This window comes from Capsicum annuum, chromosome 3, assembly GCF_002878395.1.
Source record: "Capsicum annuum cultivar UCD-10X-F1 chromosome 3, UCD10Xv1.1, whole genome shotgun sequence".
Taxonomy (NCBI): Eukaryota; Viridiplantae; Streptophyta; class Magnoliopsida; order Solanales; family Solanaceae; genus Capsicum; species Capsicum annuum.
Window position 1 is genome coordinate 232,240,240 of NC_061113.1, and position 21,587 is coordinate 232,261,826.

Sequence of the window (21,587 nt, forward strand, 5' to 3'; positions counted from 1 at the left end):
TGAATTCATTATGCATTGATTTGTTTACATCATACTCTCTTCGTTTATCTTGAATTCTCATGGTTGCAAACATAGAGGATATGCCTTAAAACACAACTTGTTCGATAGAAAGGTTGATATACAGAAAAGAGAGTAGTGACAAAAAATAGGATTTTCAACCCCTATTTCATATGTTAATGCCTTAACAGGATTAACTACTTAGAGATTTCGTATTGTTTTTGTAAACACTTTTGATTCGAGATAACTGAAGTGAATTAGTCCTTGATGGTTGAGAAATACTAGAATTATGTTATTAAAAGCAATACGTTTCTTTGTAAGCACGATGCATGTATGAATTCGTAAAGCCAATAGTTAGAAAGTATTAAAAACTACAAGGTGGACATAATCCTAGCTTGCTATTTCTCTAAATTTGAATACTACGACACATATTTCATCTTGTTAAACTGAAACCATTAATTTGTGAACTGAATCAAATTCTCCCTTTTTGTTTTACGGAAACGAATGACTAAAAATCAACTAATCTGCATACAACTTAATTAGCACCATGTTCCCTATGGGATTCGACCCCAACCTAGTTGGATTCTATATTTAACAGCGACCGCTTACTCTCTCGTAAGAGAGGTGTAATTTGGGCGTATTAAAAACCGTTAAAAATAAGGGTATATTTGCATAGTTTGATAACGGCAAGGGTATATTTGACCCCATAGTTTAACTAGGGGTAAACTTAACCAATTTATGAAAGTAGAGGGGTATTTTTGACTCTTTTCCCTTATAATTATTTATGAATATCTATCTATCTATCTATATCTATATATCTATATCTATAATCTATAATCTATATCTATATCTATATCTATATCTATAATCTATAATATATTAAAAGTGTGAAGGGCCTTTGAAATATCGTTTGAACTTTTTGCACTTCATTAAAAGTCTTTGCTTTAGATAAAATCATTGTTTTGCTATTTTTTTTTAATATTTAAGAGTTAAAAATTATTTAAATATCTTTATGGTAAAATCTTTCCTTATTAGAAGAAATCAGAATTAATAGTCAACTATTGTCATGAATTCTCATATTGTCCCGAATGAATTAGTCGAAAAGCTTCAAATTGTGTTTGTTTAATTTTTATGGCCAAAAGAACAAATACTTTCTTCCTACTTACACAAGGTAAAAGTTTTTATTCCTCTTCAGTTTTATTCCTTGATTAATTTGTCAATATTTATATTACTAAAATAAATATGGTTGGTTACAAATTATTTTAGTCAAATTAATTGCACTATATCTTACTTCGCCTCTACTTTCTTGCAAAAAGATACCTTCTGGGAAATAAGTTTATGGTAGAAAAGGACATTTAATAGTTCCTACATAATTAATAATAGCAATTTAAATATTGAGGTTTGTCCATAAACATTGTCTTATTTATGATTGAAAAAAACTTGTAAAAATATATTTTCGTTTTGTGATGTTATTATATTTTGTTTCTTGATACTGCTATAGCAGATTCGTATGTCTGAGATATATAATGATATTTAGTTGCGGTATGGTTTCTCATCAAGCAAATATTTATCGTCTCGAGAAATCAAATTTTGTATTAAATAATTTGGAATAAACGTACTTTTTTCATTAGTTTAAGAATTCTAAATCAACTAATTTAATTTTAAGAAGATTTAAAAAATCTAGAAATAAATATAAATCCGTTAGAATAAGAAAAAATTTAAGAAGTACCAATTTTTAAAAAGTTTTAAGTACGTAATAAATATAATCAATGATTTTGTAAATATTTGATTTTAAAAATAATCAAAGATTTTAAATATAGAAACAAAAAAAGAAAAACAACTATACCACAAATATGGTTCAACTTGATGCGTCTCTCTTAGCCTTTGGGAGTAAGGAAAAAAGGTATTGCATGACAAACGCAAAAGTGATGACGTAAAATATATATGCGCTTACACTAAAAATATGTTTATGTTTATATTATTATATTAAAGTGTGAAGAATCTTTGCAAAGTGATTTATACTTTTACACTTAATTAAAAGAATTCACAATAGATAAAATCATTTAAATTTAAATAATCAAACGCTACACGTGCGAGACACGTGCGGCTAAACTAGTATATATATATATACACACCACTCAGACACACACAAAGACAAAGATGATAGTCGGGGCATGGCACACTGCCAAGGATAGGCTCTTGCTTTGAGTATAAAATAGATAAGTGTGACACATGATATAATCAGACTAAAAAAGTGAATGAATTGAGACGGGGAGCAAAATTATCACTTATGAAATTGTTTTGCTTTCTATGGTTCTCCAGAGGGAGAGAAACCCCATCAACAACACAGAAATAGTTGAATCAGAGTTCTTGAGATTAGACTGGTACCATTTATGTCTTTCCCTGTCTGGCTCTCATCGGTAGACCACCCCGCCCCATCATATGCCAACGAAAAAGAACCTAATCCGAGAATGCTCCAATTGAAATAGTTAATCCAACAAAGTAATGACCTTCAGTATATATATGTGTGTGTGCACGTACGTCTTAATTCTTTTTTTTTAATAATAAAATCAAAATCAAATAAAAAATTATCAGTTTTTAAAATTTAAAAGCAAACCAAACTAAATGTCAATTCTTTTACTTGATTTAGTTAGGTTTACAATTTGGTTTGTTTTTTCACAAACAGTTAACAGCCTTAGTCGTGAGCATTTTGAATCAAAAAAATGTATCCTATATTGAACATATGTAGAGAAATAGTATCGAATAAAGTTATTAGTAAGGTTGAAATTAGTTATCTTATATTATTTTTTAGTCATTATTTGATTTGGTGTATTAAGGACAATTTAGTCTTTGATAATGCATATTCATGTATATTAATCTTTGGGATAATACTCACGAAAATATCTGAACTTTGACCTGATTTTCAGTTGAGCATACTGAACTTTGCGAGGGTCCTATTACCCTCCTGGACTTTTTTAAAGTGGAATTAACTCCCCCCAAAACGCTATACCCAATTTTAAAGTGAAAAGTGTAATACACGCGCCAATGACATATTGACACGTATATTTTTTATTTAAAATTAATTTTTATTCAATTTCTTTTCCATTCTTAATCTTCTTCATTTTCCATTCTTATTTTCTTCTCATTTTTTATTCATCAAAATCCACAAAAAATTAGTAGTAGCAGCAGACCACCATTGTTCTTCTCCAAAATTAGCAGTAGCAGCAGACCAAAACAATGATCAAAATCCACAAAAAATTAGCAGTAGCAGCAGAACAAAACATTGGTATCCAACAATGGTGTTGTTCTTCTCCAAAATTAGCAGTAGCAGCAGACCAACAACACCATTACAACCAAAACATTGGCATCCAACAACTCAAAACTCAGAAAGTTTCAATCTTTATACTCTCCAAGTTTAATTTAATGGAAAAAAATAGCAAGAATTTGCTTTAGAGAATTCAAATCACCAATCTAGAAAGAAACTTCAAAATGCATCATTTTAAAAAAAGAACAAAAAATTCATAATTTGAGAAAATCAACTTTACTGATTTCTTGAAAATTCGAAATTTCAATTACTATCAAGATTGTGCCGACAAATTCCCTTCTGGCGCCAATAGTGGGTTGGTTGATGATGATAATGATAGGTTAATTTTGCTATTTTGACATTGAAGAAAACTCATTTGGTGTGTGTATTGAAATTGAGTCAAATGGATGTAATTGAATTGGGTGTGTTGAATATAACTTATTTTGCGTATGCGATGAAATTGTGTTCAATTCAATTCCAAGTCAACAATGGAATGAAACACCATTGAAGAGAAGAAGAAAGAAAGAAGAGAGAAGATATAAATGAAAAAAAAACATTCAATTTATAAAAATAAGAAAAATTAAGGGCTGTTTTGACCCAAAAAAGGTTTTTTTAACGATCTTTTAACACTTTCACGCGCTCAATGCGCGTGAATTACACGCAGTGATCCAAGGGGACTGATATATACCATTAAAATACGGATAAAAAAGTCTAGGGGGTAATAGGACCCCCGCAAAGTTCAGTATGCTCAACTGGAAATCCGATCAAAGTTCAGGTATTTTCGTGAGTATTATCCCTTAATCGTTGGATTGCTAATAGCGTGATCGGCAAAGTATTAATAAATAAGGTGTATAACTACATATGTATCAATTATACGTAAATAGAAGATCCTATCAAATAAAAAATCAAATAATATCATAATTAATATATTTATTATTTTCTCCAATACATCCTATCAAATAAGGTAAAACTATACTTGGAGAAAATTGTGAAATAATCTTTGGCTTATCTGTAACATTGAAAAGTTGTGAAAACACATACAATAGATGAGAGGGGGAATAAACAGGAGTGGCTCAAGCAAATTTGTGATCTAAAGTCAAAATCGAACTGAGGCCTTACATTTTTAATAAAAATTAATTATTTTTATAAAGTCTATTTTTAAAATTATATAATCGATTTCTTCTAATGATTTTTTAACTAATAATACAGTCAGTACATTAATTTCTTGAGACACAGTACTCTGAACTAGATATATCAAACTTTTTCTAAATTTCTTTTATATAAAAAAATTATTTTTTTTATAAAAAATATTTAATATTTTTTTAAAAAAAATTGTAATCTACTATTACTAAACAAATATGAGGCCTCTCAAATTTGGGGGCCTAAGGCGGACGTTTTTTTTCTGTAAAGGTAGAGTCGTCCCTGGGTATAAAGAAAGTCTACTTACACTTAGAGCATGTTTAGATTGGTTTGTTTTAAGTACTTTAAATTCAAAAATATTTTAAAAGCATTTTTATAGTATTTTTGGTAAAATTAAAAAGTGCTTATAGGCACATGATTTAAGCCAAATACCATAAGTTACTCTGGTTGTTTTGGTCGTTTTGACAAAAAATAAGTACTTGAACGTATTCTTTTAGTTTACCCGAATATCATAAAAGTGCTTAAAAGTGATCTTGACTACTTACACAGACTTGCCAAAAAGAAGAAAGAAAACTCGCAAGTTAAACAAAACGAGGTGCATCAAGAACAAGAATGACAAAGTATTGGTGAAAAAGACACACGACGTCCATGAACTCTTGAATTAATGCAACGAGAGACAAGAATATTGGATTGGATAATTTAGAACACTTTGAAGCCATCAAGACTTTGAGCATTAATTATATGAGTATGAAATTTGAGAAGGTGAGTAAAGCAGTTCATAAGATTTAAGGGGGGGAGGGGCAACCAGGTCTGGCAAGATTTCGATGAATTTTTGGAAGAGCGTAACCAAAGTAGGTATTACATAGCTAATTGGATTGTATAATTTCGTTTTTAGGACGACTAAATGCTTGGAGAATAAAGATGGAGTACAGTGATTTATTTTGTAAGAATAATGGTGATATTCAACATTGCAATAACTATAAGAGCACTAAACTACTAAGAGGCCATTTGGTAGAATGTATTGCAAAGTTAATGCATGTATTAATTTAATGAATATTACTAATACCTTGTTTGATATATATTTTTGTCCTATGTATAACTAATGTTTGCATTACTTATACACTCTATTGTGTATTTGATACCAATTTGGTCTAGATGAGCCATGTATGACATGAATCAGGTGTTTTTAAGTGTGAAATGCCACATTGGATTGCTGAGCTGGATGATAACACACCTTTGGCATGATCACTGAATTTGGCAGGAAAAGTAGTTATGGTTGTTAGTGTGTGCAATTTTCACTATGTACTGCATTTTCCTTTTCATTTTTCATGTTTTTTCTCTGCATAGTATTAATAGAAATAAGTCACATTGTGTAAGATATGATTTGAAGATTTATCTAAGTACACTCCCATTTCTCTCTATTTCTCCTCTTTTTCCTCTTTCTCGGTTCTGCAGTCTCTCTTCTTCTTTAGTTCTATCTATCAAATTCTTCCTTGATACCTTATTTTGGTATCAATTGGTATCAGAGACAGGTTCGAGCAAGCCATGGGACCATGAAAAATGCTGAAACTGTTTTAGAAGCAGTAGAATACAATGTTCAGGAGCAATTCGAGGATTTGGCAGCTCAACAACTAGATCTATGAGCTGCTATGGATGAAGAACATTAGGAACTAAAGCTGGACATGGAAATGATGCATGTGGTGCAGGCATTAAAGGACTCAATTGATGGAATTCATCTGCAGCAGCAAGCTAAGGAAAGGTTTCCAACTTCCAGCTCAACTGAGCCACCACTAACTACAGGCCAAGGAATTTTGGGTCCTAATCCATTTCATACTGGTAACCATTGAAACCATAATTTGCTTTTTCCTCGCTTCAATAGAGAAAATTTGAAGACATGGTTGTATCGGATAGAATAATATTTTGCTATAGATGAAACCTCAGTAAATTATAGACTGAGGTTGGTTGCTATGAACTTAGAGGATGAGGCTTTAGCTTGGCATCAGGCTTATTTAAGATGGAGGGATTCACCTAATTTGTCGGGTTGGGAAGAGTATTTGAAGGCGATCACTGAAACTTTTGTTGATCCTATGCTGGAGCTTAAGCAATTGAGGCAAACTGGGTTTGTTAGGGAATTTCAGATGGCATTTGATAGATTGTTAGCATAATGTGACCTAACTACTGCTCAAGCTATTTCCTGTTATTTAGGTGGATTGAAGGGGGAATTGGTTGGGACTATATTGATGTATGGACCTCAAACTTTACCTAAGGTATATAGGTTGGCCAGACTAGCTGAAGCCACTCAGCTAGCTAATGCTTTATCCCAAAGATCAGAGGGGTACAAGGAGGAATTGTTAAAAAACAACAACATGAGACACCTGTTGCAGGGCCTCATCAGATCAGCTATAATCAAGGGTCTAGGTTGGCTTTGCCTGCTGCTACTGGAGCTAATGGAAGCAAGCCTAGAAGGACTATATCTCCAACTGAGATGCAAGCTAGGAGGGCTCAGAGGTTGTGTTACTTCTGTGATGAGAAGTACAACATTGGGCATAAATGCAACTTACCTAAACAATTATTTATTTTAGAGTCAGATAGCCCTGAGATCCTTGCTTCTTCTAATTCATCCAAGAGATCATCAATAATAGGGACATTATTATATTATGAGTTCCTAGTTAAGCCCTTTGGTCTAATATTGGAATGCAGATGAGGCATTTGTTACGCCAAATGACATAACTAGGAACTTATAATGTCCCATTTGCTGATGTTCCAAAAACTGCTTTTAAGACACATATGGGACATTATGAGTTCCTAGTTATGCCTTTTGGCCTAACAAATACCCCATCTACATTCCAGTGTTTGATGAACCATATTTTCAAGCAGCACTTGAGAAAGTTTGTATTAGTATTTTTTGATGATATTTTGATTTATAACAAATCATTGCAGGATCATCTTAGCCATTTAAGGTCAGTTTTTGACCTTATGACCCATCACCAACTGTTGGCAAAACAATCCAAGTGTGTGTTTTGTGTTTCTAAGGTTGAGTGCCTAGGCCATTTTATTTTTTACGAAAGGGTTGCAACAGATCATAGGAATATTCAAGCAGTTAAGAGTTGGCCTATCCCTAGTAACCTCAAGCAATTAAGAGGTTTCTTGGGTCTCGCTGGTTATTATAGGAAATTTATTAAGGTATACGGTTGCATTAGTAAACCACTCACTCATTTGTTGAAGAAGGATAATTTTTTATGGTCTGATAGTGCTACTCAAACCTTTAATGAGTTAAAATCAGCACTGACATATGTACCTGTTCTTGCTCTACTTGATTATTCCATTCCATTTGTTGTTGAAACAGATGCAAGTAGTAATGGTATTGGTGCTGTACTTATGCAAAATGATCATCCCATAACTTTCCTTAGCAAAGTTTTATCTGCATGTCATGCTGGTTTTTCTGTGTATGAGAAAGAAATAGTGGCCTCAGTGTTTGTTGTGACCAAGTGGTCTCATTACCTACTTGGCCAACACTTTATTGATAGAATTGACCAGAAGGCATTAAAGTACTTATTGGAGCAAAAATTACATACTGATTCTCAGATCAGGTGGTTGGCTAAGTTATTGCCTTTTGACTTTGAAATTTAGTATAAGAAGGGTAAGGAAAATCTAGTTATTGATGTTCTATCTAGAGTTCAAGGTGCAGAACTTATGTCCATCATGTTCTCTTCAGTCCAATCTGATTTATGGGAGGAAATTCAGGCTAGTTGGAATAAGGACCCTACACTACAGGCTCTTATTCAGTCTTTACAAATTCAACCTCACAAGCATTTCACTTGGCTTGGTGATCAGCTGAGGAGAAAAGAGAAACTAGTTATTGGTGATGATGTTACTCTCAGGAACAAGATCTTAACTCGGTGGCATTCTACTCTTACCGGTGGGCATTTAGGTATTGATGCTACTACTAGGAAAGTTTTGGCTTATTTCTACTATAAGGGTATTAAGAAGGACATAACTACATCTGTGTCCTGAACCTGTGTGTATCTTGGATCGATGCATGGTCAAGTATGGTAATAAGGCAGTAGCTTAATGGTTTGTTCAGTAGTCTGGCCTAGATCAATCTTATGCCACTTGGGAGTTAGCTTTTATGGTGAAGACCAGGTTCCCTTCCATCACCCTAAAGGACAAGGGTGTTGCTCCACTGGGGGGCATTGATACCGATTTGGTCTAGATGGGCCACGTAGACATGAATCAAGTTCTTTCAAGTGTGAAATGCCACATTGGATTGTTGAGCTGGATGATAACACACCTTTGGCATGATCACAAAATTTGGCGGGAAAAGTAGTTATGGTTGTTAGTGTGTGCATTTTTCACTATGTACAGTATTTTTTTTTTTCATTTTTCATATTCTTTCTTTGCATAGTATTAATAGAAATGAGTCGCATTGTGTAAGATATGATTTGAAGATTTATCTCAGTACACTCCTATTTTTCTCTATTTCTCCTTATTTCCTTCTTTCTCTGTACTGCAGTCTCTCTTCCTTTATAGTTCTATCTGTCGAATTCTCCATTGATACCTCATTTTGGTATCAGTATTGAGGTGTGTATTATTAGTACCTCAAAATCCATGGTATTAGCAATGCAATGAATCCAATGCATGCATTAACATGATTAAAGATACTATTATCCCTTAAAAAATATTTTCACATCCTTTCCAACATATATATGGTGGGTATTGTGTAAATTTTTCTTTTAAGAAATTCTGTAATTCATATTATTTTAAAGAGAATACATAAAGTACCCCTGATGTTGTCTGACTTTTTCAAAAAGACACTTAAACTTTATTTCCGACCTATTACTTCACGATTCTTACTAAAATCGTTGTAAATACACTATTTTGACTTAAATTTTATCTCTGCGTGTAGACACGCACACCAGGCGCATGAATGGTAAAAATTTGACTTAAACTACCAATTAAAACCTGCCACATGTAAATTATTTGTCAAAAAATTTAAAAATTCCTTCTTCTCCATTGATGTCTTCCTCGTCTTTCTCCATAAAAAAACTTCAGATTTAAGAAATCAATTCGATAGTAAAATGGGGCCTTCCATCCCTAAGTAATTCTAACTCCAAAGTAAAATGTTTTTGAGATACAATTTATTAATAAAAAAAAACTAGTAGTCGACTCAAATTAGTTGATGCACATGAAATTTATCAAAATAATAATGCCTCCATTGACTCTCATTTCTAATGTGACCGGCGTCCGTTGCTCCTATTCCCCTTCCTCAACATATTCTCCTCACGGAAGAAGAGATACTCTTCTCCATTGATGTTAAAAACTTATTCTTTGCATTTCCAATTGAATGAAATCTTTCTTTTTTGGAATTCAATTAGTGTTGAAAAAGTTTAATCTTGAATTGAAGAATGATAAAGAGATTAAAAAAAGGTAAAAAAGAGATGGTATGTTAGCCACCATTTTTTTCGATGAGAAGGTATTTTCCGATGATATACCCAATATGAAAAATTAAATTTTTATTGAAAAAGATGCTAATGTAGGTACAAGAATCAGTAAAATTGCTTTCAATTTCACTGTTGAAATAGTAATCCGAGATACCAACTTATTATCGGTGGAATTACATCCTTTCAATCTCCATGGCTATAACTTCTTCATGGTTGGAACTGGTATTGGAAAATTTGACCCCAAAAAAGATCCAGCAAAATACAATTTGATCGATCCTATTAAAAGAAATACTGTTGGTGTTCGTTGAAATAAAAAAGAAAGGAAATGTGAAGAAGTAAGGAAGAAAAAAATAAAGAAAAAGAAAAAATATATGGCTATAGTTTCTAAAAAAAAGATTAAAATTAATTGACACGTGTCAAATGCTGATTGGCACGTGATATACACATTTATTGGTGTAACTGGTGTTGGCTGAAAAATGATGTATTTACAACGGTTTTAGTAAGAATCGTGGGGTAATAGGTCGGAAGTAAAGTTTAAGTGTCTTTTTGAAAAAGTCGGACAACATCAGGGGGTACTTTATGTATTTTCTTTATTTTTAATATATCAAACCAAACACTACATAAGAAAAATACAAGTATAACTAATGCAAGTATAGCAAATACAAACATTACTAATACAAGCATAAGCATTACTAATACAAGCATTACTAATACACCATATTTTGCATTATTCTTATACACTCTACCAAACGACCCCTAAGTCACTCTATAAGAGATTAGGAAAGAGTGGTAGAAATGAGAATGAAGAGGGTTGCGTCTGTTGGATAACTAGTTCGATGTCATGTTGGGGCTGTCAACTACAGAAGCCATTTATCTTATCAAAAGATTGTTGGAGCAATATAGAAATAGGAAAATAAAAACTTACATATTAGGAAACACATACGACAAAGTTGATAAGAAAGTTGTACAGAGGTGCTTGGAGTTTAGAGATGTACACTTGACATACATTAGAACAATTAAGAACATGTATGATGGAATCAAAATTCGAGTGAGAATAATGAGACGAGACGCAATTCAGAATAATTTTCAATAGAAACAGGGTTGCACAAGGATCAACTTTAAACCACATTTATTTTCTTCGGTGATGATGAATTAAAGTGCCATATTTAAGGGGAGGCATTTTGGTGTTTATTATTTATTGATGACACAACATTGATTGCCGAGATACTCGACGTTAACAATAAATTAGAGGTCTAGAGACAGATTTAAACTCTAAAAGTTTTAGATTGAGCAAGATTGATACACATATCCCAAAGATAGGATACTTCAAGTGTCTTGGGTCAGCAATCTAAGAAAATGGAGAGATTAATGATGATGTCACAAATCATAGTAGAGTGAATGGGTAAAATGGAGGCTAACGTCCTATATCGTAGACCAACTATGTTGTATGTGCAGTGTGTCGACTAAATAAAAATTCGCACATTTAAAAGATGAATATAATGGAGATGATAATGCTCAATTGATGCGTGGACGTACTAATAGAGATAAAACTAGAAATAAATATATATGAGGCAAGGTGGGAATGACCTCAATGGTGGATAAAATGCAGGAATCGAGAATGAGACAATCCATATATATATATATATATAACGAGTATCGAAAGCCCAAACGAGGAGCAAGAATCATTGATAGGTTGAAAAGTATAGGTAAAGAATGAAAAAAAAAAGGTGATTAGACATGAAATGACATATCTTCATCTCACCAAGGACACAACCCTAAATAAAAAATACGAGGATAAAAAAATTAAGGTTGATGGTCAAGTAGGTAGTGAAACAATTTCTCTCTTTCCTATGAGAGAGCACCATATTCTCTAATTTATTTACTGATATCATCATTATTATATTATAATCTTATTCTTCAATTGTATTACTACCGTTATTGCTTTATTTGATTTCTTTTTACCGTTAATATTTATTTTAGATATTTTTATTGTTGCTTTTATTCTTGTATTTGTCTAACCTATTTTTATAAACATTTTCTTTTTCGAGAAAAATATCTATCAAAGATAAACTCTCTATCTCATCCAACATAAGAATAAAATCTGCATATACTTCACCTTTCACACACTCTGCTTATGATATCACAATGAATAGATTATTGCTCTATAAGTAAACCTTCACAAAATAATTTTCTACTCCACATCAAATACATATTTTCCATATTTTCTGATATCACAATGAATAGATTATTGCTCTATAAGTAAACCTTCACAAAATAATTTTCTACTCCACATCAAATACATATTTTCCATATTTTCACATCCAATATTGTCAAAATGGCTTTGAAAAGACTTGCTATATGCCCCATCCATATAAAGACAAAAAAATACTCTTCCTATTCACTATTAGCACAGTGTTTCACCAGTCAAAGATAGCACTTTTTACTTTACAGTCCTCTTCAAAAAACCCTTTCCTTCCCAAAAAACCCCCTCTTTGCTCTCCCCAAAAAAAAACCCAAATCCAGAACCGAAGCGCTTACTCTAAAAAAGGTACAGTACAACGTTTTATACTCATTGCCCCATTCCTATCATCCAATATCCGTTCCCCGATTCAAACTTCCTTGGACCTCCATTTTACTCTTTACTCACTCTAGGGTTTCTATAACTACTTCATTATTCCTCATCCATTTCCCATTTCTTCCTCTCTCGATTTTCCGTTTTAGGGTTTTGAATAAACCGGGAGGAGTAGGAGAACCGATTAGGAGAAATGGAGGCTTCGGCAGCGGCTGGTGTCGCCGCCGCCTCCGCCGCACGCGGTGTTGCTCTTCCCGTTTCATCGTCGGCTCAGGCTTCTCGCAAAGAGTGGCGTGCTGTATCTGAACAATCGGTGCGGAATTCCTGTAGCGAGGTAACTTATAAATCCTTCTCGCATTGCCTTTTTTTTTTTTTTTTCTGATCTAGACGTTGCATTTTCATTAGCGTTATCGTTTTACACCTTTTGTCGATGTAGGAAACGGAGCGTTCCAGATTAGGTCAATCAGACGAGAGATTGATATACGAGGTAACGATTTTAAATTTAGAGATAATGTTACGATGAGTTTAGTATTTGCCTTAGTATAATGAAGGTGATTTGATTTTGACAAAGGTGCAGCAAGGGAGAGAGCCGGTTGATGTGGACTTTTGTTCAATAACTATTGATGGAAGTTCATCAAACAATGACATTCTGCAACAGAGATTGCGTAGTGTGGTAAAACAAAAAGAAGAGTTGCAGCAAATGGAGGTTGAGTTACGCGCTCAAATCATCGCAAGAGCAGAGATTATGGAAATAAGGAATAGTTTTGATGCTCAGTTAAAAGAACACTCTGCTGCCAATGTTAAGCTTCAGGTTCTATAATTTTTTGACTAATATCTTGATTACTGCATATGACATTAGTGGATGTACTGATCAAGTTGTTGGTTTTAATGCTTCTTAAGGACCAAATACATGAAAGGGACCAGAAGAATTATGAGTTGGAGCGGAGGTTAGAAGAGAATGAAAGGGAACTCCATGCGATTAGACTGGACAGTGAAGCGGTTGTTTGATACTTCTAACTCGTTTATATTTTATTTCTTGTTTCTTTTGGCATGTAGTCGATGTTCTGTTTTTTGTAATCCTATTCATTGCTTTTACCAGGTATGGGCAAAAGAGGATCTCCTTAGAGAACAGAGTAAAGAACTACAAACTTACAGGTTGCTTGTTTTTTGTGCAAATGAGGAACAACTACTTTTTCGTGTTACGGTTGTTTACAGTTTTAGTACTCAAGTTATCTGTTGTGGTTCTGTCTTGTTCGGTAATTGAAGTTTAGAAATGTTTTTTACATCTATCCTCTGAATTTAGCACGATATTGTAATATCAATCTCATAGTCTCCGAATTTGGATTTACTACACTTGAGCCGAGCGTCTTTCGGAAGCAGCCTCTCTACCTCGCCGAGGTAGTGGTAAGGTCTGCATACACTTTACCCTCCCCAGACCTCACTTGTGGGATTTCATTGGGTATGTTGCTGGTGTTGTTGTAGTCCGAATAAGACTCATCAATTTTTATGAAAGAGAGGGACAACTCTTGGGAATGATTTTTACTTCTATTCTACGAACTTGGCATGATGTTGTAAACTCAATGTCATAATCTGAATAACAACAACAACAACAAACCCAGTGTATTCCCACAAGGTGAGGTCTGGGGAGGGTAAAATGTACGCAGTCCATACCGCTACCTCCGAAGAAGTAGAGAGGCTGTTTCCAATAAACCCCCGGCTCGTCATAATCTGAATAAGACTTAATATTTCTTAGGAGAGAGAGGGACAACTCTGAAGCAGAAAGAGCTCAGCATATTAAACAAATTCATGACCTCCAAGAGCATATTCAAGAAAAGGAGCGTCAGTTCATGGAACTACAGGAACAGGTACATTTTTCTCTTTTAGACTCATGAATGATGAAGATTATCTTCTTTTCCTTCTGATTCTTTTTTTTCTTAAAAAAATCTGTAATGAAGACTTGTGTTTATCTTTTGATGTTATTAATAGAGTTTCATCTTTGTGCCTTACTGTGGGCATTTCTCTATTCTTTTTGTTAATATTATCCATGGTCCTTAGATCACATTTGCTTTCCCTTAGTCCTGAATAGTGAAAGATTGAGCCTTCACTGTTCAACCCATGTGTGAAGTTAAATTCTGGTGGTTTAAATGGGATTGAATGTAATCAAACTATGTTCGCGCAATTGTAGTAGTATTAAGTTGACGTTCAGAGAATAAATCATAGAATTGCATCATCTTGGTGCATTTTACCAATACACGTCTCACTTAGAAAAAAACCAATAAATCATAGAGTATGATGTCAACTAAACTAGACTCGCTAAGGTCTTCAGGAGATTTGTGTGGTGAGACATACAGTTTGCTAATTTTTTTGCATTCTTCTGTTTGGTTCAAGAACTAGCTAAAGGTGAATTGTTTATAGCAAAAAAAAAAAAGAAGAGAATTTCAATTTTGGAATACTGGTTTTCAAGTTCTTCAAACTTTGATTGTTCTTTTTTCATGTTCTATATTTTTCCTAACATATTTTAATTTTCAAAACAAAGGGTTGCCCGGTGCACTAAAGCGCGGTGTCAGGGGAAGGGCTGGACCGCGGAAGCATTGTATGCAACCTTATCTTGCATGTTTGCTAGAAGCTGTTTCAATGGCTTGAACCCGTGACCTTTTGGTCATACACGACAACTTTACGAGTTACTTCCTTAAATTTTCAAAAATAAAGAATTGATATTTTTTTTCTTCAGCACTTTGAAATTTCTATTCCACAGTTCTCCAAACAAACTTGACCAAATATTCTTTTGGCGGAACTAGTGAAGATTCTATTCGAGAGGGACATAAAAAAATGAGGAATTTCAAGGTGGCTAATATTACCAGAAAGTGATCATGACTCTAGTGAACGTCTACCAATTCACGAGACACATTACTGGACCTTGATGAATTCTATGTAAGAACTGCTCTAAAAGGTTGTTTAATATTAAATAGGTGAAAATATACAATCCTAACCGAGAGAATTATTTTAACTTCTGGAGAGCAAGCATACTGAAATTCTTGTTATTTTAAAACCATCATCAACAAACATACAGTCCAATCAACCCTTCAAACTTCATCTATTGGTTTTATTTACGTAAGTGCTTGTAGTTTAAGTTCTCGCCATGAGGTTTTATTTTCATTCTCTTAAATTGATCAAGTACCGACCAATTTCATCTTTTTATTCTCTAGTAACATAAGTTCAAAATTGGCGGCTTCTTAAATTCATGCTAGGTTTGGGGATCCTTTCTTCACCTCTATATTACTTGAATGTTTAGTCCACTTGCTAGGGTAGACTATGTGTAGAACTTATGTTAATGCTTTGCAAACATTTATGTGTGTTTCACTTGTGAAATATTTTACTTTACTCAAAAAGTACTGGACCTGTGGTATTCTGTTTTTAATTTTAAAAACTTTATTTTCGGTTGGAGCCTTTTCATTTGTTGTAGGGTAGGAAGACTATGGTTATAATGTCATTTTTGGCATCTTTAAGTTGTATGTTTTCTGACTAGTTGCCACTACTGTTAACTTTCAGAATAGGATAGCTCAGGAAGCAGTCTTGTTCAAAGATGAACAAATAAGGGAGGCCCAGGCTTGGATGAGTCGTGTTCAGGAAGTCGATGCCGCACATCAAACTGAATTACGGGAGCGTACAGAACAATATAATCAGCTTTGGCTTGCCTGTCAAAGACAGGTGCTTCAGCGATGGATGATTCATTGAATTTAGTTGATTCACTTGCTCTAACTAGGACTGTCTTTGACTATATGGTCCTAATATGACTTATTATGCTCCTAATTGGAGTGCTTTCAAGTGCTGAATTTGTCGCTGTTACTTCTGCTGACAAGATTTCTTTTATTCTTTTCCATTAGTTTGGTGAGATGGACCGCTTGCATATGCACATGCAACAGCTCCAACTTGAATTGGCTGAGGCAAGAGGTGGAACTTACTCTGATGGTTCACAAGTCTCCAATCTGAATTCTAAAGACGCTAGTCATCTTGGGCAGAACAATGGAAGCCAACTTAATGCTAGTGGAAGCAGTACACCTGGTGAAAGTTCCATAGGCCTTCAAAATGGAAATGTTGAAAATGCTCCATCTTTTGCTTCAACTAGGAATGTGTCAACGCAGGTACAAATCACCTTTCTGTTCACATTGTCCTTTTGACAGGAGCTGCATTTTTAGGACTATGTTGGTTATATCAATGTTATAGGCATTGTAAATCAGAGGTACAGTTAGGTTTTGTTGATTTGCTGTATAAGTATTATGCTCTAGGGCCTTGTGTGTCTGTTTCCTTTGTCATTCATGACTTGAGAAAGACCAAAAATGGGTGCTTAATCTCATCTTTGGTCATATTATATTGCATTTGAATTAACACCAAAAGTGGTCAAATATTATGCTGTAGTTATTTATGAGTTCACTATGATGCAACAACTTATTAGTTATAGCTGCCTTTGGTCTATAGCGTTTGATTCCACGATTTCCGTCATTATTAGTTGTAGCTGATTTTTGCATCTTCTGTGTTACATTCCACCCGAGATTGCCAAAGAACTAGAAAATTTTACTTAATGAACCAGAGTTTCAAAGTACATATTCCCATAGAACTTATAGCTTATCAATAGCTAAGTTTGGTTGTTTTTTTGATGATTGAACCATGATTTATGCTTTAGAAAGAAAAGCATGAATTATGCCTAGCACGTAGGTGCCTGAGCTTCTAAATTGGTCAACGGGTACTCATGGGAGGTGTAACCTTGTGTATTCGGGCTTGCTTAATTAGCTTCAGAAAAGAGATCAAATCTTTATCAACATATCATGTGATCTTAAAATAGGTTTTTTCCTCGAATCTTGCCAAGAGTGTGTTTAAACAAAAACTATATGACACTATAGTTGGATTGTTTCCTGGAGCTGCGGATGTGGTGACACTAAATGATTAGGAATTAACATAACCCCCCTACCCCCTCACCCCACCCCCACCTCCCCACCCACCCACACCCCTCCACACCCTCATAAAGAAAAAGAGAAGGAAAATGCATTGTTTTAGTTCTCTTTGGATTGTCCTTGCTTCTGTGCTCTCAACATTTAATATTCTCTTTTCTGGGGTTCCACCAGTCAGATCATGTACATGGTATGCCAGTTGCTCCTTCATCCTTGCTTGGGATGACAACCTACCTTCCACCCGGACAAATTGCGGCTTTGCATCCATATGTAATGCATCAACAGGGAATTCCTCCTTTACCATCACATGTTCCTCAGTCTCATGTTGGGCATTTTCACTCAGTACATACTTCTCTTCAGCATTGGCCAAATCAACAGGTAAAGTAGAGAATTTTGGTCTAGTTCTCCTCGTTACTTTTGCTTACACTGTAAAGGTAAATTGCTAATCCTGTGGTTTCAAGGCTGCACCAGAGGGTTCACAGATCTCTAGTCACAATCAGTACTCTTTGCAACCTCAGTCAACCTTGCCAAGATCCGAGTCTCAGTATGATCATGAAACAACTGTCAATGGACAAACTCTTCGTTCAGATTACAGTGATGTCAATGTGAACCAAGGAATTGAAACGCAGGATGCAGGGGTTCCAGCTTCAAGTGAAGAGGGACAGGTTGAGCAACCGAATCTATTGCTTGCAGTTACCTGCAATTCTTCTCCTGTTTTATATGCCTAAATTCTTGATCCACCATAATTTTGTAGGAACTTCATTCTATGGACAAGAATTACCTCTCAGGTGTACAGACACAGCAGGCTTTGCATCAGATTTCTTCACAATTCAATGGTGCTTTAAGATTTGATTCTCATGGACATAACAATGAGTCAGAGGTACTCTGAATGGGCAGCCATTCCATTTTTTTTGTTGCTACGTATGTTCGCTTTTTTTTTTTTTGGGTGGGTGGGTGGGTGTGGTTAAGCGATGTGAATAAGTAAACTTATTTTGAACAAATTGTCAATGCTGCAGGTGAACAATGTCAACTCTTCAGCTAATTACATGCTAGAGTCTCGAGAGCTACATATGGGAGAATTTAGTTCGAATGCCGATAAATCGTCAGTCGAAGTTCCAAATAATGTGCATAATTCAACTGAGTCAGTGACGGATACTGTGTCGGATACTGTTTTGACAGAAACTTATGTTGCTGAAGGACAGAATGCATATGCAGTTGGTAAATCAGTAGAGGTTAATCTCCTGGATGAAAAGGCATTGCTGGCTTGCATAGTTCGCACAATTCCACCTGGTTCTGGTGGTAGAATCAGGATTAGTTCTACGGTTAGTAATACTTGAATAGTGTGTAAGCTGTTTTTGGATTCTGTCACTTCCTCCTAGTCTATGGTCCTTTTTTTAGTTGGTCTATTTATGATTCCAGTTCCTAATGCATGGCCTGATGTGCAGCTTCCTAATAGACTTGGTAAAATGCTTGCTCCCTTGCACTGGCATGACTACAAAAAGAAGTATGGAAAACTTGATGACTTTGTGGCGAACCATCCAGAAGTATGTATATCTTTTTTTTGAAACTAGAAGTATGTATATCTTTATGTTTTGTTTTTTGGATCTATTATGAGCTGATGCATTATCAGTAACTAATTTTATCTTTCTACCTTTTTAGTTATTTGTAATCGATGGAGACTTCATTCAACTTCGAGAGGGTGCTCAAGAAATTATAGCAGCCACAGCTGCAGCTGCTAAAGTGGCTGCTGCAGCTGCAGCGCCTTCATCATACTCCTCTCTTTTGCCTCCTATTGCAGTCACCCCTATGCCACAAAATCACCGTTTGAAGAGGGTACCATCAGTTGAACCAACATCTGAGAAAGCGGTTTTCAAAGACTATGCTGTCGTCAGACCTGCAAATTCTAGTGATAACCTTCAAAGTCAGATTTCTAATGGTGCCTCTTTCAACATTACTGGGGGCATCTCAAATGTAAAAATTTTGACAAAGCCAAGAGACCAGATGGATCTAAATGCATCTGGATCTAGGGCTGCCTCATCTGTACAATTGACCTTCGGAAATGGAGCTAATGTTGACAAAAATGACATGGGTAATTCACAAAACAAGGTTTCATCTCATGGGAGATCTGGCGCAAATTTAGTTGGTAGACAGGGCAGGTATCAATTATCATTAAGTTTTGAACTTTGAATAGCTGTTGTTTTTGTTTCCAGTGCCATCATTAGGAGAATCTCATACCAAGTGTTTTTTTACTTAATTTTATGTTTTCAGGAATGCTGGGATTTCATCAGGCTCTAGAAGATAGTAAGTGTTCATAAAAATTTTGGACAGCTTTACTTGTATTCTTTTTAGATCTATGAGCTGTTGCCTGCTCAATTATTGCAAAGTTTATATTGTTGCTGACAAACCTGCCATCCTTTTTCGAGTACTTCGCTTTCCTTTTAGATTGAAAGGGTAAGCTTAGATTGAACATTATATATATATATATATATATATATATAGAGAGAGAGAGAGAGAGAGAGAGAGAGAGAGATTATATTCAAACAACCAAACGAAAATGATTATAGAGGTCGAATGGCAGTTCTTCTCTATCAGCAGAACATATTTGCTTGCGATTTTTTGTTCTACTCCCTGGAAATTTATCTGCACATTTGATTTGGAATCAATGCTGAACACTTGAAGGTTTAAGAAAACAATATAAACCTACAAATTTTAAGTTCTGATGTGTGTGTTTGTTTTGAGTGAAGTTTCGTACTCTATACCGTCTGAATTATGTTTGCAAGTACAGTTTGCCAGGTAAAGTGCTGTGGTTTGAAACAGAAATCACTCTCTCTCTTTCTCTCTCTCTCTCTCTCTCTCTCTCTCTCGTAGCTCTCATGTAGCTGTTATTCCAAAAAAGAATTTTTCTTCATTATGGTTGCTGAAAACTAGCTGCTTGCATTGGTTACTTGAGTTTGTTTGGTGATTAACAAGTCATGTTTGGGCATGTCAGGGCAGATATTGGATGCTGACGAGTATGGCTGGACATATATTGGATGCTGATGGGTGTGGAAGTAAAGATTTTTGATGCTGATAGGTAGGTGTGGCAGGACAGATATTGGATGCGGATGGGTTATGGCTGCTCATTAACATTTGAAATTATTCAGAGGGATAAATTTCATTTAATTTCAAATTGCAATGTACTGTAATGTTCCCGTTCACATATTTAGTGGAAACAGTTGTTCATCTAAGTATACATGCTCCGTTTTGTTGGAAATCTTGCTGCTTCATGCTTAAATTACTCACTATGGCTTTGATGTGCCAATTGTATCTTGTGTTTTAACTTTTAGCAAAGTGATGATATGCGTTGCCCAGGTTAATTGCAGGATTGGCTAGGGGTGTTAAGAAAGGGCAGGCTGGACTATTTTTGGCTAAATTGATACGGATTGAATCGACATTAGTTGTGCCATTCAATATCATATTTCAATTCCGTTTTTAATAAATTGTTTGATTATCAAATCACAAATAGAAACTTTTTCTTATTTTTATCATCAATCTGTCAAAAAAATTCAAAGAATTTATATTACCTGTTTTATTAATTTTTTTTATGGATTATATTTGTAGTCCAAATTGGTCCAAGCTTTTAAATGGGTTGGATTATGCCCATTGCCCAGGTTGAAAGCATTGTTTGTGTTTTCTGACCGGAATTGGTGAAACGGGGTGCTTCCCTTCCCAGCCAACTTCGATAAAGAAACACTCCGCTACATAGCTGTAGTTCTTTTTGTAGTTCACAGTATCAATCCCCCCCCTCTTGAATTTCAAATCCAACTCAAGCATACTCGGAGTATATCATCCAAAAATCTCAATGAAAACTTTAAACCCAAGGTCAAAGCTGAAGGGACCAATATTGTGTCAATGGACTATCATTGGAACACCTATCAACCATAATCCATCTGAACTTAAAAAGATCGAATAGGTAATCATGGAGTAGGCTCAACCAGCCTATAGATGAAATCCTAGCTGAGACAAGTCAGGGACAAGGCTGCACTCAAGCTCTAAAACTACAAGCTGAAATCTCCACACTAAGTCTAAACCGCTCAATCTCAAATACCCAAACCAAACCTAAAGACTGGTAGGCATTCATGCTCCAAATCTATCATAACTTCCAAATCGTCATTCTAAGGCGTCAAATCAAAGACTGAGCCAATAAG

At 34.8% G+C, this 21,587-nt stretch overlaps 1 protein-coding gene across 5 annotated transcripts; it reads left to right on the forward strand.

Moving 5' to 3' along the window:
- Positions 1-12,174: 12,174 nt before the first annotated feature.
- Positions 12,175-20,653, forward strand: LOC107863054. 5 transcript variants are annotated; one of them, XM_047409498.1, is made up of 17 exons: positions 12,278-12,430; positions 12,604-12,788; positions 12,891-12,941; positions 13,026-13,265; positions 13,355-13,453; positions 13,554-13,609; positions 14,208-14,319; positions 16,004-16,162; positions 16,339-16,596; positions 17,575-17,778; positions 17,862-18,065; positions 18,155-18,280; positions 18,417-18,722; positions 18,846-18,944; positions 19,060-19,556; positions 19,669-19,701; positions 20,395-20,653. In XM_047409498.1, coding segments are annotated over exons 2-17 (2,586 nt in total). In that variant the 5' UTR covers positions 12,278-12,430; positions 12,604-12,647; the 3' UTR covers positions 20,396-20,653. The 5 variants fall into 5 exon arrangements, with proteins under 5 accessions (XP_016564292.2, XP_047265454.1, XP_047265456.1 ...); XM_047409500.1 differs by having other exon boundaries at positions 13,032-13,265; XM_016708804.2 differs by having other exon boundaries at positions 12,279-12,430; positions 20,390-20,653.
- The last annotated feature ends 934 nt before the right edge of the window (positions 20,654-21,587 follow it).

Bases quoted from the DNA above. Each gene is read 5' to 3' on its own strand.
- LOC107863054 (XM_047409498.1), top strand. From the start codon at position 12,648: ATGGAGGCTTCGGCAGCGGCTGGTGTCGCCGCCGCCTCCGCCGCACGC. The intron at 14,320-16,003 runs GTACATTTTTCT...GTTAACTTTCAG, and splicing joins TCATGGAACTACAGGAACAG to AATAGGATAGCTCAGGAAGC. The intron at 16,163-16,338 runs GTGCTTCAGCGA...CTTTTCCATTAG, and splicing joins GGCTTGCCTGTCAAAGACAG to TTTGGTGAGATGGACCGCTT.